Source organism: Carcharhinus amblyrhynchos, chromosome 10, assembly GCF_965287045.1.
Source record: "Carcharhinus amblyrhynchos chromosome 10, sCarAmb.v2.hapA, whole genome shotgun sequence".
In the NCBI taxonomy this organism is placed as follows: Eukaryota; Metazoa; Chordata; class Chondrichthyes; order Carcharhiniformes; family Carcharhinidae; genus Carcharhinus; species Carcharhinus amblyrhynchos.
In genome coordinates this window covers 102,524,072-102,543,228 of record NC_137333.1, presented here as the reverse complement: position 1 = coordinate 102,543,228, position 19,157 = coordinate 102,524,072, and the positions used below count along the sequence as shown (strand labels likewise).

Here is a 19,157-nt window from a genome sequence, read left to right as displayed (position 1 = left end):
GGGGGGAGATGGTGAAGGGGGGAGATGGTGAAGGGGGGGAGATGGTGAAGGGGGTGGGGATGGTGAAGGGGGTGGGGATGGTGAAGGGGGGGAGGTGGTGAAGGGGTGGAGATGGTGAAGGGGGGAGATGGTGAAGGGGGGGAGATGGTGAAGGGGGAGGGGGGGTGGTGAAGGGGGGGAGATGGTGAAGGGGTGGAGATGGTGAAGGGGTGGAGATGGTGAAGGGGGGAGATGGTGAAGGGGGGGAGATGGTGAAGGGGGAGGGGGGGTTGTGAAGCGGGGGGAGATGGTGAAGAGGGAGGGGGATGGTGAAGGGGGTGTTGGAGATGGTGAAGGAGGGGTGGTGAAGGGGGAGGGGGGGTGGTGAAGGGAGGGGGGGGGTGGTGAAAGGGGGGAGATGGTGAAGGGGGAGGGGGGGTGGTGAAGGGGGGTGTTGGAGATGGTGGAGAGGGGAGGGGGAAGGAAGGAAGGTTCCCCCATTGTTCGGACCACATTCTACAAGCTGCTTTCGCCACAGGCTCAGCTTCATGTTTCTCCATCCCATTTTGTCCATACACGGTGGGAGAATACGCGGGCAAACCTTTGACAGATCTAGCTGGTCGGTTGTGGTCTTCTTTTAAGCTCTTCGTCTCCGCACTGTATCAAACAAAGCAAAGTTCGCTGTCCGCAGATATACAGCAATTAGAAAGAGGATAAACTCAGCAAGCGTAAGTTTTGGGAACAGAGAGATCCGTGCAGTACTAGAGCAAGTTAATTCGCTAACCAGTCTTGGAACCTGCTTAGCTGCGCTTCAAACCTCCGTGGCGTGGGGCATTGCTCAGGGACATTTCACCCTTCCCTTTAAATAGAAGACCTTCTTTCTGCTGTGCTGGAAAGAGCCGAATTAAAGAGATCTGCTTCAATCTCATTAAAGCAATAAGCTTCCAAGAGATTCGTATTAGCTTCTTCAAAAAGCCCTTGGCTTTGACAGTGAAGGTGATTCCACCGGCTGCTGCTCTCAGACTTAAACACCTCGCTCTCCTCCCTCACGCTTTATGTTTGCGTGCCTTGCTGTTTGCTTTCTCGAACATCATCTTAATCTCTTCCGTCACTGTCTTCTGCCAGTTTTCCCTGCGAACAGAATCCAGAGGAAGAGAGAGGAAAATCAAAAAGGGTGCCAAGGGTATTTAGAAGAAAAAGCAGAAACGTTGCGGATGCTGTGAATCTGAAATGGGAACACAAAATGCTGGGAACACTCAGCAGGTCTGGCAGCATCTGTGTCAACCCATGATCGTGGTATCATTTTTTCTATTCATTCATGAGACATGGGCGTCGCTGGCTGGCCAGCATTTATTGCCCACCCCTAGTTGCCCGAGGGCAGTTGAGAGTTAATCACGTGTAGGCCAGACCGGGTAAGGATGGCAGATTTGCTTCCCTAAAGGACGTTAGTGAACCAATACACCTCCAAGCACCTTTCAGCTAGGCAAGGGACAATACACAATAATTACCTCTTCAGTTTGGGGGTTCCTCACTGGCAAAGTCATAGGGTGATAAATGAAGGAAGAAGCAAGAAGGAATTCCAGCATTGATCCACGCTGCTGGAGACAATGCTCAGCAACAACAGGGAGTCAGTGGCCTCGTGGATTTGATTGAAACACTATTAGATTACATACAATTATTGTCTACAATTTGTATGATTGCCATGATTATAGCAATACCCTGAAGATTGCAGGCGATCTGAAGCGATCCAGAAATGGAGTCCTCCCCATTGACAATTTATTTTGTGCATGTTTTAATTCCAATTCCAATCCATAGAATCGCTACAGTACAGAAGGAGACCATTTGGCATATTGACCCTGCACCAACAACCTATCCCCAGAAATCCAAGTATTTATCCTACTAATCCACCTGACACTAAAGGGCAATTTAGCATGGCCAATCCACCTAACCTGCACATCTTTGGACACTAAGGGGCAATTTAGCATGGCCAATCCACCTAACCTCTGCACATTTGGACTGTGGGAGGAAACCGGGGCAGCTGGAGGAAACCCACATAGACATGGGAAAAACATGCAAACTCCACACATCCAAGGCCAGAATTGAACCTGGGTCCCTGGCACTATGAGGCAGCAGTGCTAACCACTGCGCCACCATGCAACTCTCTTCCCTCACATAGTGGTGCACTTAAGACCGACTTTCTTCTGTTTTCATGGCTGGTGAGTGTTTCATTACCATGAGACAAACATTTCAGCGCATCGTCACGAGAACCCATTCATAAGCAGAATAAAAGTCCTGTAAAATAATGGGTGAGTTTCCCCCCTTTGGACAGTTGGTACCTGAGAGCGTTTGTTAGTATTGTAACTCCAAAGCACTGTCCCATTTCATGCTCAGGGCATTCTGTCAGGTCTGTATTATCCCGCAAAGTTAAAAATTCAACAGGATTTAGGGAAGTGTATCTTTGCATGGCGACAGTGGGAGGAATCTGCTGTAAATTTCAGAATAAATGAGATATCACACGCAAATTTTATGTTCTATCTGGGTGATCGCGGGGTCTCCATGGGATTTCCATTGTTTTTAACGAGACAATACAGCCCTTTCAGGAGTCCCGCTCTTGTACATTACACATTAACACAAAGCACCCATTTCACAGGAAGCAAACAGAAATGATATTGAAATAATCAAGAAAGCCAGCAATACCATCACAGCTTAAAACATCAATGCCCACGGAGAGAAGAAGAAAAGTACTGTCACAAACCAACCAAAGAACTAAAGCACACATGTACCATGTTCACATGTACCAGCATCATGCTACCTCAGTCACTCTTTCAATGCAAGGAGTTGCTCTGCTTTTAACTTTCTCTCCTCTCCAATTTCATCCAGCTGCAAGCCATGACCAGAAATTCTGTGGAAGATATTTACACAGCTGTATGACTCCTGTACGGTTGGCAATAGCCGTGAGGAACCCCTGTGCGTGTGAGTGGAGCAGAGGGTTGGATGAGGCTGCCATACCAACCATTGTGCCCAGACTTCCTTTCTCTGCTCGGCCAACACCCCAGTGTCGCCCTCTCACCCTCCCAAGTCAAGGGTTGTGGGTTTTAAACCCCAGTCCAGGGCTTAAGCACATAATCTCGATTGGCATTCTAATGCCGTATTGAGAGAGTGCTGCATTGTCAATGGGATGGAATTTTAATGTCACCCACCTTTATTAATTCAACTTTTGGATGCTATATTGACACTATTTGGAAGGTGACCAAAGAGGTGGATAAGGGTAAGGCAGTTGACATGGTGTATATGGATTTTAGCAAAGCGTTTGATAAGGTTCCCCATGGTAGGCTACTGCAGAAAATACAGATGCATGGGATTGAGGGTGATTTAGCAGTTTGGATCAGGAATTGGTTAGCTGATAGAAGACAGAGGGTGGTGGTTGATGGGAAATATTCAACCTGGAGTTCAGTTACTAGTGGTGTGCCTCAGGGATCTGTTTTGGGGCCTCTGCTGTTTATCACCAATCTTCCCCAATAGGCGTGGACAAAGGTCATAGGTAGAGGAGGGCACTCAATGTTAAAATGGCGGCACGGGCTCGTTGGGCTGAAGGGCCTGTTTCCTGTGCTGTGTTGTTCTTTGTTCTTTGTTCTTTGTCATTTTTATAAATGACCTAGATGAGGGTGTAGAAGGATAGGTTAGTAAATTTGCGGGTGATATTAAAGTCGGAGGAGTTGTTGACAGTGAGGATGGATGTTACAGTTTGCAGAGGGACATAGATAAGGTGCAGAGCTGGGCTGAGAGGTGGCAAATTGAGATTAATGCGGAAAAGCGTGAGGGGATTCACTTTGGAAAGAGTAACAGGATTACAGAATATTGGGCTAATGGAAGGACTCTTGGTAGTGTCGATGAGCAGAGAGATCTCGGTGTACATGTGCATAGATCCCTGAAAGTTGGCACCCAGGTTGATAAGGTTGTTAAGAAGGCATACGGTGTGTTAGCTTTTATTGGTAGAGGGATTGAATTTCGGAGCTGTGAGATCATGTTGCAGCTGTACAAAACTCTGGTGCGGCCGCACTTGGAGTATTGCGTACAGTTCTGGTTGCTGCATTATAAGAAAGATGTGGAAACATTGGAAAGGGTGCAGAGGAGATTTACCAGGATGTTGCCTGGTATGGTGGGAAGGTCTTATGAGGAACGGCTGAGGGACTTGAGGTTGTTTTTGTTAGAGGGAAGAAGGTTAAGAGGTGACTTAATTGAGGCACAAGATGATCAGAGGATTAGATAGAGTGGACAGTGAGAGCCTTTTTCCTCGGATAGTGATGGCTAACATGAGGGGACATAGCTTTAAATTGAGGGGTGATAATTATAGGACGGATGTCAGAGGTAGGTTCTTTCCTCAGAGGGTAGTAAGGGCATGGAATGCCCTGCCTGCAGCAATTGTGGACTCACCAACTTTAAGGGCATTCAAATGGTCACATATTCCAATATTGGAATATATTCCAATATTGGAATAGTTTAGGCTAGAGGGTCATTAGATTGGTTCCACTGGTCGGCGCAACATCAAGGGCCGAAGGGCCTGTACTGTGTTGTAATGTTCTATGTTCTATGATGATTCGAAAGTATATCTACTAGTCACAAGTAGATTTCCATTAACTCTTCAATGAAGTTACTATGAAAATCCCCCAGTCACTACACTCTGGCACCTGTTCTGGTACACTGAGGGAGAATTTAGTATGGCCAATGCACCTAAACAGCACATCTTTTGGACTGTGGGAGGAAACTGGAGCTCCCAGAGGAAACCCACACAGACATGGGGAGAACGCGCAGGCTTGCACAGACAGCGACCCAAGCCAGGAATCGAATCTGGCTCCCTGGCACCATGAGGCAGCAGTGCTAACCACTGTGCCACCACATTATATCCCTTACATGCTCCAAAGCCTCAGGGCAGGAGTGATATCCATTCTTTGTTTTCAACTGCAGAGCGTAGGATATGGACGTAAGCTGTCTCCGTGACATCCATTGGAGCATTGGGCTTAAACAAAAAAAAATCACCAAAATCAAACACCAAATACAGCCATTGAGATGGAAAACTGGACTGAGAACCTCCATGTGGATGAGAGAACCTGAGTCGGAAAGATGTCCTGGATCTTTATTTGATGGTAACCAACAATCTGCATATTGGAATACAACGCCATTCCACCTTTCACATTGGCCTTCCTCGCAGATAGTTATCGCTTAATCTATGGATGAGATGTCCTTACCCTGGTTTGATTGCCGGAGGTTCAGGTAAAGGGGAAGTAAAGTCATCTTTTCCTACAAGCCAGAAGGTTTCTTCTATGCCTTTTCCCTGAAACACAAAGAACAAAGGTCCACATTTTCCTCTGGTTCTTCATCAGTGCAAGAATAGACGTACATGAAGGAACAGATGTATCAGCAATGGGCATTCCATTCACTAGCACTGCTGCAACAACTTAAAATTTACATTACTCCTTTAACATGGGAAAATATGTGAAGAGACGAAAAGGGATTGGTTTAGGTTAGTGGGTCATTGTTTTGTAACTGGTCGGCGCAACATCGTGGGCCGAAGGGCCTGTTCTGCGCTGTAATGTTCTATGTTCTATGTTCTATGAGACTTTACAAGAGTGGAATCAGCCAGAAGTTAGCCAAAATATTAAACCCTGGGCAAGATGGTTAAATGCTTGGTCAAAGAGGTAGGTTTTATGAAAAATTCAAAGGAAGAAAGAGAGAACTAGGGAGGTTTAATGAAGGAACTCCAAAGCTAAGGGACAAGATGGTTGAAGGCCCAACTGACAATGATGGGACAAAGGGAGTGGGGAGTTACACAAGAGGCTTAGATCCCAGAGGATGGAGGTACAGAAGGAGGTGACAGAGCTATAGGAGAGCCTTGGAGAGCCATTGTTTGAAATCTTCATCAGAGATGGAGAAATTATGATGAAGAGATTTGAGATATTGGGATTGTTTCCACTGGTGCACTGAAGGGCTCAGGGACGGTTTAGTGGAGTTGTTTTTAAGTTATAAATAATGGTGTGAAGAGGGAAAGGTTGGTTCCTCTGGTCAGTGAGAGTGACGGTTGAGTTTAGCTCATTGATCTGAAACAGGGTCAGGATTCCCCAACCTCATTTGTCCCAACCCACTGCCAGCAGGAATGGAGAATTTGGTGCTCATCGAAATGCCATTGACTGCAGCGGGACTGGAGAATCCCAGCCGTGGATGAGGTCGGAGGTTTTTGGCGGAGAACTCTATTCTTCTTTTCCTTCACAGCATTTTCTGTTTCCACTTCAGATTTTCACACTATTGCGATTCTGTTACAGAATTTAGGAAGATTGTTGAAATGGGAACATTGACCAGAAACTGAACGGGACCAGCCATATAAATACTGTGGTTCCAACAGCATTCCAGAGGCTAGGAATCATGCACTGAGTAACTCAGCTCCTGACTCCCCAGAGCCTGTCCACAAGCCACAAATCAGGGGTGTGATGGAATAAAGTAAACTAAAGTTTATTTATTAGTCACAAGTCGGCTTACATTAACATTGCAATGAAGTTACTAAGAAAATCTCCTAGTCGCCACACTCTGGCGCCTGTTCAGGTACACTGAGGGAGAACTTAGCATGGCCAATCCACCTAATCCGTATATCTTCCAGAGTATGGGAGGTAAGCGGAGAACCTGGAGAAAACCCATGCAGACACGGGGAGAATGTGCAAACTCCACACAGACAGTGACCCGAGCCAGGAATCGAACCTGGGCCCCTGGTGCTCTGAGGCAGCAGTGCTAACTAACCCACTGTGCTGCCCTATACTCTGCACTTGCCTGGGTGAGTGCAGCTCCAACAACACTCAAGGAGCTTGACGTCATATAGGATAAAACTAGATTGTTACCCTTTTCACAAACATTCAATCCCTCCACCACTGATAAACATAGCAGTGTGTGCCATCTATAAGTTGCACTGCAGAAACTCAGCAAGGGCAAACCACTACCATATAGAAGGGCAATGGGCAGCAGATTCCTGGAACACCACCACCTGGAGATTCCCTTCCATGTCACTCAACACCTGAATTTTTATTCAGTTGTGGGGCATGGGTGTCGCTGGCTGGGCCAGCATTTATTGCCCATCCCTAGCTGCCCTTGAGAAGGTGGTGGTGAGCTGCCTTCTTGAATCGCTGCAGTCTACCTACTGTGAGCTGACCCACAATGCCGATGGAACTACATATCGCCCTTTCTTCCTAGTCATAGAGTCAAAATCCTGGAAGCCCCTCACTAACAGCACTGTGGATGTATCTACACCGCAGGGATAGCAGAGGTTTCAAAAGACAGCTCACGTCCACCTTCTCAAGGGCAACTAGGGATGGACAATAAATGTTCACATAGCCAGTGACGCCCTCAAAGAAGCATAGGAACTAGAAGAGGTGTAGGCCATTCAGCCCTTTGAGTTTGCTCTGCCTTTCAATTTGATCATGGTTGATCATCAAATTCATAAACCTGGTCTCCTGTTCTCCTCCATATCCCTTGATCCCTTTAACCCCAAGAGCCAAATCTAATTTCTTCTTGAAATCAGACAACATTTTGGCCTCAACTACTTTTTGTGGTAGTGAATTCCATACATTCACCATCCTCTGGGTGAAGAAACTTCCCCTCACTTGAGTTCTAAAAGGTTTACCCCTTATCTTCAAATCATGACCCCTGGTTCTGAATTCCCCCATCATTGTGAACTTTCTGAATCTGCCCTGTTTAATCCTGTTAGAATATTAATAGAAACATAAAATCTATCCCATAAATGAACTTTTAAAAATTGTGTTTATTCACTTGTAGGATGTGGGTGCCGCTGACTGATCAGCATTTGTTGACCATCCTTAATTGCCCTTGGAGGGCAGTTGAGAGTCAACCACATTGCTGTGGCTCTGGAGTCACATGCAGGCCAGACCAGGTAAAGATGGCAGATTTCTTTCCCTAAAGGGCATTAGTGAACCAACTGGGTTTTCCCGACAATCAAGAATTATTTTCTGGTCATCAGTAGATTCTTAATTCCAGATTTTTTATTGGGTTCAAATTCCATCATCTGCCACGGCAGGGTTCAAACCCGGGTCCCCAGACCTTCTGGATTAATAGTCTGATAATACCATTAGGCCATCAACTCCGTGTAAAGTACTTGTGAAAGTGTTTATAGATTTGTACACTTGTTTCTCTGCAGTAATCACTTACAAACATGTGCTGCAAAGAGATATCAGACACAGCCACTATTGCAACTAGTAGAGGCCAACGAGGAAATCCAATCAAGTGCTGTCTGCTGTCCTCCAATGATGTCAGTTCACTTTAGCAGCACGGTGACACAGTGCTTAACACTGTTGCTTCACAGCGCCACGACCCGGGTTCGATCCCCAGCTTGGGTCACTGTCTGTGCGAAGTTTGCACATTCTCCCCATGTCTGGGTGGGTTTCCTCCGGGTGCTCCGGTTTCCTCTCACAGTCCAAAGATGTGCGGGATAGGTGGATTGGCCATGGTAAGTTGCCCCTTAGTGTCAGGGGGACTAGCTAGGGCAAATACATGAGGTTATGGGGATATGGCCTGGGTGGGATTGGGGGTCGATGGGCCGAATGGCCTCTTTCCGCACTGTAGGATTCTATGATCGTGCAACTCATGTTGCTTAATCCAAATGGATTCAATCTCCACAATTTGATGCTAATTACCTTCGCTCTTTGAAATTTACTGTTATTATATAAAGGATTGATTGCCCTTCCCTAGTTGCTCTGGTCGTTGTCCTTCTGCAAGTTAATCCCCCTCACCTTTAACTCGGTTTTCCCTCGGAGCTGTATTCGATAGCCTTCATTCAAGTTGCGGAGGATTTTTACTGTACTCTGATTGACGTGAATTCGATAAGCTGGAATCCAGAAACAGACAGTTAAATAAGGGACAAGGCACACTCTCTTCATCCCCCTCCCTTACCTTTTCTCCCCCCCCACTTCCCCTTTTCTACTCTGTCCCACTTCCGTTCCCCCCCTCCTCCCCCAAACAACATTATCTGTCACAGTTTACAACTCCTCTGCTCTTTGACCATTCACACCCTTGATTCTCTCTGTCCGTTAGCAGTCTTTTCCCCTGGTTTCTGTGGCCATGACTCAACTTTCATTCCCTCCCCCTGCAGTCTAAATATCTCCCACTTTCGATGCCTTTTAGTTTTGACAAAGGGGTCATCTGGACTCGAAACGTCAGCTCCTGTCTCTCCTTACACATGCTGCCAGACCTGCTGAGATTTTCCAGCGTTCTCCCTGTCGGCTTCCGATTCCAGCATCCGCAGCGATTTGCTTTTATCCTGGAATCTCATTCCCACTCAGTAACACTTACGCAGGCCTGTGGATTCCATGCGTGAAGCTGTGTTGATGGTATCCCCAAAGAGGCAGTACCTCGGCATGGTGAGTCCCACAACTCCAGCCACACAGGGCCCTGTGGGGGAGGTGAGAAGGGAGAGCATCAACGCTTGCACCGTTGTCACGACTCAGCTTTCTGAATGAGCCGAGGAGAGCAGGTAATCGAAGACCTTGAGAATTGACCATGTTTCCTGCTCCATGATTTTGTTAAAAGAATCTGGGAGTTTGATACGGGGGATAAATATCGGTCAGGTATCATCACTAGACTGTTAATCCAGAAACTCAGCTAATACTCTGGGGACCCGCATTCAAATCCCGCCATGGCAACTGATGGAATTTGGATTCAATAAAAAAAAAGCGGGAATTAAGAGCCTACTGATGACCATGAAACCATTATTGGTTGTTGGAAAAACCCACCTGCTTCAGGAAATCTGCCATCCTTACCCAGTCTGGCCTACATGTGATTCCAAAGCCACAGCAATGTGGTTGACTCTCAACTGCTCTCCAAGGGCAACTAGGGATGGGTAATAAATGCTGGCCAGCCAGCGATGCCCATGTCCCACAGATGGAGTTGAGTTCCTGGATTAGGAGCCGAGGGCTGGATTTTCACTTTCCACCAGACCCACGCAATTCAGGAACTGTGCCCGGGATTTTCAGGAGCAGAGGCTCGACATTGGCTATTGGCAGGATCTTCTGGTCTCACCGACCAGCCATCAAAGAACTCGCCACGGAGATGGGGGGGAGCTGCTTTCGGTGGGACTGGAAGATCCATCTGGTGGGAAGGGTTGGACAATCAGCCCACTTGTGAATTAATGGTCTCCATTTTACCTCAGGAGGGGATCATTCTGCACAGGATATAACGGTGGCACAGTGATTGGCATTGCTGCCTCACAGAGCCAGGGACCAGGGTTCCATTCCCGGCTCGGGTCACTGTCTGTGCAGAGTCTGCACGTTCTTCCCGTGTCTGTGTGGGTTTCCTCCCACAGTCTGAAAGACGTGCTGGTTAGGTGCATTGGCCATGTTAAGTTCTCCCTCAGTGTACCCGAACAGGCGCCGGAGTGTGGCAACCGGGAGATTTCCACAGTAACTTCATTGCAGTGTTAATGAAAGCCTACTTGTGACACTAATAAATAAACTTTAAACTTTAAAACTTAAAGTCAGGCTACATACTCCCTTACTGAGGCCAACAGAGATTTTAACTCCGAGTCCTTCATCTACAGACCCAGCCCAAGATTCCAACCTCAACCCAACAGGAACCAGTGCCTGGCAGATGGGCTGGAGTGTGAATTTGAGCAATACCATTGGCATGCATGGGGCACAAGTGCACATAAGGGGTGAGGGGCAAAGGGCAGTTTGTCTAGATGTGGTTGGGGTTGGGGACAGGGGTGCGGGCAGGGCTGGCCCAATATTTGCTTGTAGAGTTCAGAGGAGAAGTTCTGCTGCTTCCTGGATCATTGAGATATCATCTCGCTGGGCACCCTCTGGCTCTCGATTTAACTCCCAGAAGGAACACAGTTACTGCCACCTCACAGCCCCACTCTTCTCAAGCCCGAGGGGTTCTGGGTGCTCAGTCACTGAGCATATACAAGACAAACAGCCATGGATTTTTGTGTGCATCGGGATTTAAGAGATAAAGGGATAGCACAGGAAGGCAGAGTTAAGGTAAAAGTTCATAACCATAGAATCCCTACAGTGCAGAAGGAGGCCATTCGGCCCATCGAGTCTGCACCAACCACAATCCTACCAGGCCCTATCCCCATGCATTTAACCTAGATAGTCCTCTTGATATTGAACAGCAATTTAGCATGGCCAATCAACCTAACCCACTCATCTTTGGAGTTTGGGGGAAAACCAGGGCATCCGGAGGAAACCCATGCACACGTGGGGAGAACGTGCAAATTCTGCACAGACAGTGACCCAAGCTGGGATTCGAAGCCAGGTCCCTTGCACCGTGAGACAGCAGTGCTAACCACTGTGCCACCGTACTGCCCACTGCCCAGCCTGATCTTGTTGACTCAGTGGAGAGACACAGACGGCTGACTTCTGCTATTTCTCTAATATTCCTGTGATTGGTTAAAATGGAAGATAGGAACTCAATTAAATATTTAGAGGTGAACCTCACAGGCTGAGGAGTGCATGTCCTTATTACTTGTAGCCAGAAGAGGGTGGGACAGGAATGGGTGACACTATCCGGCTTTGTTCTGACTGCCCCTCCCTCCCCCTGTGGAAACTGGAGAAATTGGAGTGGGGAGAGGGAACTCGACTCAACATTGATGATGAAGAGCGTTCCATTCCCGTCTGCTGGAATTCCTAAATTCAATGGTGACAAAATATCCCCCAAGAGCCCATTCATTTTACAAAGAGATCACTCAACATGTATGAACACCTCTGGCCCAAGGCTCTCACCTGAATGTATCCCTATCCTTATCTTGATGGGGACGTCAGGCATGTGTCTCATTTTGAAGCTACCCACTGAGCTGAGAATATCCAGGGACATGTTGGCGATTTCAGCAGCATGTTTATTGCCATTCCTCTTCGGAAGCCCCGATGCCACCATGTAGGCATCGCCAATGGTTTCGACCTGAAGCAATCAAAGGAAATGCCACCATTATTGTAACAACCTATCAGATCACCAGTGACACAAAGGCCTTTTAAAGCTATGAATCCTGTTGCTGGGTGGACCAGCATTTGTTGCCCATCCCTAATTGCCCGTGAACTGAGCGCCTTGCTCAGCCACTTCAGAGGGCAGTTGGGAGTCAACCACATTGTCTGGAGTCACATGTAGGCCAGACCAGGTAAGGACAGCAGATTTCCTTCCCCGAAGGGCATTAGTGAACCACTTGGGTTTTTCTGACAATCAGCAATGATTTCAATTCCAGATTATATTGGAATCAAATTTTAAAGTTTATTTATTAGCCACAAGTAGGCTTACATTAACAACGCAATGAAGTTACTGTTACATTCCCCTAGTCGCCACACTCCGGCGTCTGTTCGGGTACACTGAGGGAGAATTTAGCAAGGCCAATGCACCTAACCAGCACATCTTTTGTGAGAGGAAACTGGAGCACTCGGAGGAAATCATCTTTCAACAAAATTTCACCATCTGACCTGGTGGGGTTTGAACCCAGATCCCCAGAGCATTACCCTGAGTCTCTGGATTACCAGTCCAGTAACAATTCCACTATGCCATTGCCTCCCCATCATCAGCTGTTATGCCTTCAGCTGCTAAGGCCCTAAGCTAGTGTTGCCAGCTGCGAGTAAGTGTATTCCTGGAAGGTTCATCACATGACTTGCCCCCATGCTCCACCCATTCCTCGACCAACACATCCATCCTTATGACACTCTATTTTCCTGGGGTGACGGGTGAATGGGATTTGATTTGATTTATTATTGTCACATGTATTGGTATGGAGTGAAAAGTATTATTTCTTGCGTGCAATACAGACAAAGCATACCGTACATAGAGAAGTAAAGGAGAGAGTGCAGAATGTGGTGTTGTAATCATAGTGAGGGTGTAGAGAAATATCAACTTAGTGCAAGGTAAGTCCATTCAAAAGTCTGCTGGCAGCAGGGAAGAAGCTGTTCCTGAGTCAGTTGGTACCTGACCTCAGGCTTTTGTATCTCAGAAGAATTTCTCAGAAGACTAAGGGAATTTGACATTTTTATACTTTTCCAGATGCACCATAGAAAGCATTATTTCTGGTTGTATCACAGCTTGGTATGGGCTCCTGCTCTGCCCAAAACTGCAAGGAACTACAAAAGGTCGTGAATGTAGCTCAATCCATCACGCAAACCAGCCTCCCATCCATTGACTCTGCCTCTACTTCCTGTTGCCTTGGCAAAGCAGCCAGCATAATTAAGGACCCCACACACCCCGGACATTCTCTCTTCCACCTTCTTCCATCGGGAAAAAGATACAAAAGTTTGAGGTCACGTACCAACCGACTCAAGAACAGCTACTTCCCAACTGCCATCTGACTTTTGAATGTCAGACCTCACCTTAGGTTGATCTTTCTTTACACCCTAGCTATGACTGTAACACTACATTCTGCACTCTCTCCTTTCCTTCCCTATGAATGGTATGTTTTGTCTGTATTGTGTGCAAGAAACAATACTTTTCACTGTATGTTAATACATGTGACAATAATTAATCAAATCAAATCTTTTTCCCGACGGAAGAAGATGGGAGAGAGTATGTCAAGTTAAGATTTAGGCAGTAGAGTTTTGGATGAACTTATGTTTAGGGAGGGGGCAAGGTGGGAAGTGATGGAGGAGAGCATTGGAATAGTCAGGTCTACAGCTGACTCGTGTTATGTTGACAGCCATGGTGGCGATTTTACTTCACAAACAATAATTAGATGAATTAACATTTTTTTCATTTGTTGAGGGAAGGTTATTGGACAAGACACCAGAGCTTCAATCATCAAATAGGGCTACTAAAGAGCCAGGCAAGGGAAGCAGGACTTCAGTTCAACACTTGACTCCAGAAAAGTTTACCTCCAATGGTGTAACAATCTGCCAGTGCAGAGAGACATCACAGCTCAAATCTTGGTTAGTTAGAGGCTGGGACTAACAACTAATTGAGGGATAGAAAAGTGTGAGGAGCCTAGACAGAGGGGATAGAAAGAACCTCTTCCACTTCTCAGAGAGATCAATGACCAAGGGTCGTAGATTTAAAGGAATTGGTAGAGAGGTTTACCCAGAGGATGGTGGCCAGAGATCCTCATCCTTACCACTAGCCTGACGTCACTCAACAAGACTGGCTCCATGGTACAAATAGGCGTAAACACGACCAACAACAATGCAGTTTTATAGGCAAGATTTATATTACCATTCAGCTTGTTTAATTACTCTCGATATAAGTATTAGTTTCTCAGAAGAAGATTATTGTGATGATTTTGTGATACATTACATTGCTTAGAATGGTAAGTAAGGGGGTAATAGGTTATCAGGGAAAGGCAGGATGCAGATTTGAGGTTACCATCAGGTCAGCCATGATCTATTTAAATAGTGGAGTCGGCACGAGGGTCTGAATGGCCTACGGCAGCTCCTGCTTATACTTTTAAATGAACATGTACTCTTGTAGCATACTGTTTAGAATGTGAAATTTCCTATATCTTTGTTTTTGAAATGAATTCATAATTTACTTATGGTATTTAATTTAAAATCATAGAATCCTACAGTGCAGAAGGAGGCCATTTGGCCCATCGAGTCTGTACCGACCACAATCCCAGCCAGGCCCTATTCCTGCAACCCCACACATTTTACCCTGTTAATCTCCCTAATGCAAACAGACATTTACCATGTCCAATCAACCAAAGCTGCACATCTTTTGGACTGTGGGAGGAAACCGGAGCACCCGGAGGAAACCCATGCAGACACAGGGAGAATGTGCAAACTCCACACAAAGAGTGACCTGAGGCTGGATTTGAACCCGGGCGTGAGGCAGCAATGCCAACCACTGTGTACTGTGCCACCTACTTATGATATTTAATTTAAAATCATAGAATCCTGCAGTGCCGAAGGAGGCCATTAAACCCATTGAGTCTGCATCAACCACAATCCCATCCAGGCCCTTTCCCCATTACACCAAACATTTATTCCAGACAGTCCCCCTGACACTAAGGGGCAATGTAGCACGGCCAATCCACATAACCCACACATCTTTGGACCATGGGGGGAAACCAGAGCACCCAAAGGAAACCTATGCAGACATGGGAAGAACGTGCAGACACCGCACAGACAGTGACCCAAGCCTGGAATCGAACCTGGGTCCCTGACACCACGCTGCAAGCACCCTTATTACATTTCCAATCATTCTGATGAGTGGCCTGTTTGTTACTGCCAATTATCAACCCAAAGCTGGACATTGTCCAGGTCTTGCTGCATTTGGACATGGACTGCTTTAGTATCTGAGGAGTCGTGAGTGGTGCTGAACATTGTGCAGTTGTCAGTGAATACCCCCCCACTTCAGACTTTATGTTGGAAGGAAGGTCATTGATAGAGCAGCTAAAGATGGTTGAGCCTGGATCAGCCTTGAATTTATCAAATGACGGAGTAGGTTCCAAGGGCCATTTGGCCTTCTCCTGTTTGCAAGTCCTATGTACATATGTCGATGAGGCAAACAACTTCCTGCTGTGCTATGAATGTTTCTAAGTTTGTGGGGCAAATTTTCCCATTCCGCCCACCATGGGAAACGTAGCAGGTGAGGAGTTGACCATGGAAAAGTCCTTGGGCTGGATTTTCCGGTTTAGAGGCGAGCACAGCTGGAAAATCCTGCCCCACATGTTTTGAGAACATTCATTCTCAACTTGCTGAGTTATCTGATCTCTGCAATTGACTTTGGTGCCCTTAATTAGTCTAGAGAGCGAAATATGGGGAAAAGCTTCCCATTCCTGACCATTATCCACCAATCCTCTTTGGCTTCAGCTAGGGACAGCTTCAGACTCAATTTTGGAGAGAGTACAGAAAAGGTTTACCAGGATGTTGCCTGGTATGGAGGGTAGTAGCTATGAGGAGAGATTGAATAAACTGGGATTGATCTCCCTGGAAAGGACAGAGGCTGAGGGGTGACCTGATAAAAGTTTATAAATTATGAGGGGCATAGATAGGGTGAACAGTTGGAAGATTTCTCCCAGGGCAACACAGTGGCACAGTGATTCGCACTGCAGCCTCACAGCTCCAAGGACCTGGGTTCGATTCCGAGCTCGGATCATTGTCTGTGTGGAGTTTGTACATTCTCTCCGTGTCTGCGTGGGTTTCCTCTGGGTGCTCCGATTTCCTCCCACAGCCCAAAGATGTGCGGGTTAGATTGATTGGCCACACAAAATTGCCCCTTAGTGTCCTGGGATGTGTAGGTTAGAGGGATGGGCGGGGTAAGTATGTGGGGTAGCAGGGATAAGGCCTGGGTGGGACTGTTGTCAGTGCAGACTTGATGGGCCGAATGGCCTCTTTCTGTACTGTAGGGTTTCTATGATTCTATGAGAGCAAAAAATGACAATCACAAGGAGGCATAAGTTCAAGGTAAGGGGGGGAAAGGTTCAGTAGAGATGAGCGGAACAAGTTTTTTTACACAGAGAATGGTGAGGGCCTGGAGTGCACCGCCAAGTGAGGTGGTTGACGCAGACATGTTAGCGACATTTAAGACTTATCTGGATAGATACATGAGCAGATGGGGAATAGAGGGATATTGGTGGTTGGTCTAGACAGGACAACATGATTGGCGCAGGCTTGGAGGGCTGAAGGGCCTGTTCCTGTGCTTTGTTCTTAGATCTTTTTAACACTTACCGTAACTAATCAATACTAACGCTCAGTATCAGACATGAATAATGAGTGTGGGATCAACACATCCCTGGAACAATATCCAGCGAGGAGGCAGTAACTTCGGGGAGGATATGAAAGCAATAGAGAAGTTGCAATATATATTTGCTCAGACATTGGCAAGGATCAGGGTGTTGGAATTATCAACAGAGACTTAAGCACTTTGGGATTTGCTTTCGTCAGTCGAGGTGTGGTAGTGACCTTCAAGCAGAATGATAAACTATCCCCGTCGCTTTGTGAAATGTTCAGGTGAGGGCAGAACTTAAGATCATCGTTCAGACGAGCTACAGAAAGTACAATCTTTACAGGGGGTGATCAAAATATTATAAATATTGGCTGTAAAGTATGAAGATTAAAGAGAACGGGGAGTTGAGCAAGACAGTGAGGTCAGTGAGAGACACTGAGCAACAGGGCTCAGACTGTCTGAGCAGGAGGAGGTCTGTGGAGGTAAATTTCCCCCGGACAAGCACAGAATCTCTCACATGTCCACTCAGCATTAAGCACCACTTTGCAGCAGATTTAACATCTCCTCCACCAAAAGTACAAAATGGGCAAGAGAATCGCTGCAGAAATACATATAACTCTAGAAACTGTCAGGGGTAAGTTTTTCACTCAGAGGGTGGTGAGTGAGTGGAATCGGCTGCTGTCGGTGGTGGTAGAGGCGAACTCGCTGGGGTCTTTTAAGAGACTTCTGGATGAGTACATGGGATTTAATGGGATTGAGGGTTGTAGATAGGCCTGGTAGGTATGGCTATGATCGGCGCAACTTGTGGGCCGAAGGGCCTGTTTGTGCTGTAGTGTTCTATGTTCTATGTAAACTGGCCGGAACTCCGCCATCTCGCCCACCATGGAATTGGCATGGATCCGGGTCCAGCAACAGAAATCTCCATTGACCTTGGGGGGGGAATTTCCAATCTCGCCCAAGCAAAGCTGTAAAATCCCACTCACCGTGTCCAAGGTTCGTGGGCTGAAGGGGTTTGGGGGAGAAAATGGGTCAATTCCATAAATAGCTTAATGAAAGGAAACTGACGGTCTTATAGCAATCTTTCAGAATATCCCAAAGCCATTTTACATCCAATAAAGTCATCGATAGTCATCGACTTCAGGAAGCATATTGGAGGACATGCCTCTTTCTATATCAATGGGGATCAAGTAGAAATGGTCGAGAGCAGGAGAAAGGATTGACATAGCTACTCTAATCTTCTAACCGTTATCACATTTGTAACCGCAGCGAAATGAATCCTTACCTTGTAAACATCATGATTGCCTAAAACAGCATCAAACAAAGTGTAGAGGTCATTCAAGAGGTCAATGACCTCAATCGGCTCACTCAACGCCGAAATGGTTGTGAAGCCAACAATGTCACTGAAGTAGATCGTCACCTGGTCAAAGTATTCAGGCTCCACATTCCCACCAATTTTCAATGCTTCAGCAACAGATCTAGAGGAAAAGCAAGTGGGGGAAGTGAAAGTAATATAGCAGTAGACAATTTTTACCATTTGACATTCCCCGACAAACCCATCGCTAGTTTTAGCGCTGGTTTTATTCATTCATGGGATGTGGGCATCGCTGGATGGGCCTGTGCTTATTGCCCATCCCTGATTACCCTGAACTGAGTGGCCGTTTCAGAGGGCATTTACAAGTCAACCACATTGCTGTGGCTCTGAGTCACATGTAGGCCAGACTGGGTAGGGATGGCAGATTTCCTTCCCTAAAGGACATTGGTGAACAAGGTGGATTTCTACAACAATCAACAATGGTTTCCTGGTCATCATTTCTAGATTCTCCCTCAAGGAAGGAAATCTGCTGTACTTACTTGGTCTGGCCTACACGTGACTCAAGAGCCACAGCAATGTGATTGACTCTTACTGCCCTCTGAAAAAGAGCAACTAGGGATGGGCAATAAGTGCTGCCCCAGCCAGCGATGCTCATATCCCATAGATGAATAAAAACAAATTTATTCTTTTTTCTTAATTCAAATTTTACCATCTGCTATGGTGGGACTCGAACCTGTGTCCCCAGAGCTTTTCCCTTTACACTCTGCATTACTGGTCCAGTGAAAATACCACTGTGTCACTGCCTCGCAATTTTGCGGCGATTTCACTCAATTGCTGAAACCATTAGAATCATAAACTCACCCGTACGTCTTACTCTGAATTGAACCTGATGAACCCAAATGTAGACACATTGAAGGGAGAGTTTAATGTAAAAATGCACAAGTGAAAAGAAGACAGCGGAAATGCAAATGCGGTGGGCAGAACTTGGAGCGCGTGGTGGCACAGTGGTTAACGCTGCTGCCTCACAGCACCAGGAACCTGGGTTAAGTTCCGACCTTGGGTCACAGTCTGTGCAGAGTCTGCACATTCTCCCCATGTCTGCATGGGTTTCCAGTTTCCTCCCACAGTGCAAAGGTCTGCAGGTTTGGTGGATTAGCTGTGATAAATTAATGTCCCAAGTTGTGTAAGTGTGGCGTTGATGTCCCTTTCAGAG

The 19,157-nt window shown here is 46.6% G+C and overlaps 1 protein-coding gene across 1 annotated transcript in view; it reads right to left on the bottom strand.

Annotated features, from left to right (window-relative positions):
- Positions 1 to 389: 389 nt before the first annotated feature.
- Positions 390 to 19,157, bottom strand: part of gucy2f (guanylate cyclase 2F, retinal) — an 82,454-nt gene continuing 63,686 nt past the window's right edge. Inside the window, exons 14-19 of the mRNA XM_080197685.1 lie at positions 17,915 to 18,107; positions 11,754 to 11,928; positions 9,325 to 9,423; positions 8,766 to 8,860; positions 5,226 to 5,311; positions 390 to 1,110 (exon numbers count right to left, since the gene is read on the bottom strand). Of these exons, the coding sequence (XP_080053811.1) occupies positions 1,026 to 1,110; positions 5,226 to 5,311; positions 8,766 to 8,860; positions 9,325 to 9,423; positions 11,754 to 11,928; positions 17,915 to 18,107 (733 nt within the window). The 3' untranslated portion in view covers positions 390 to 1,025. The remainder of the gene's footprint in view (positions 1,111 to 5,225; positions 5,312 to 8,765; positions 8,861 to 9,324; positions 9,424 to 11,753; positions 11,929 to 17,914; positions 18,108 to 19,157) is intronic.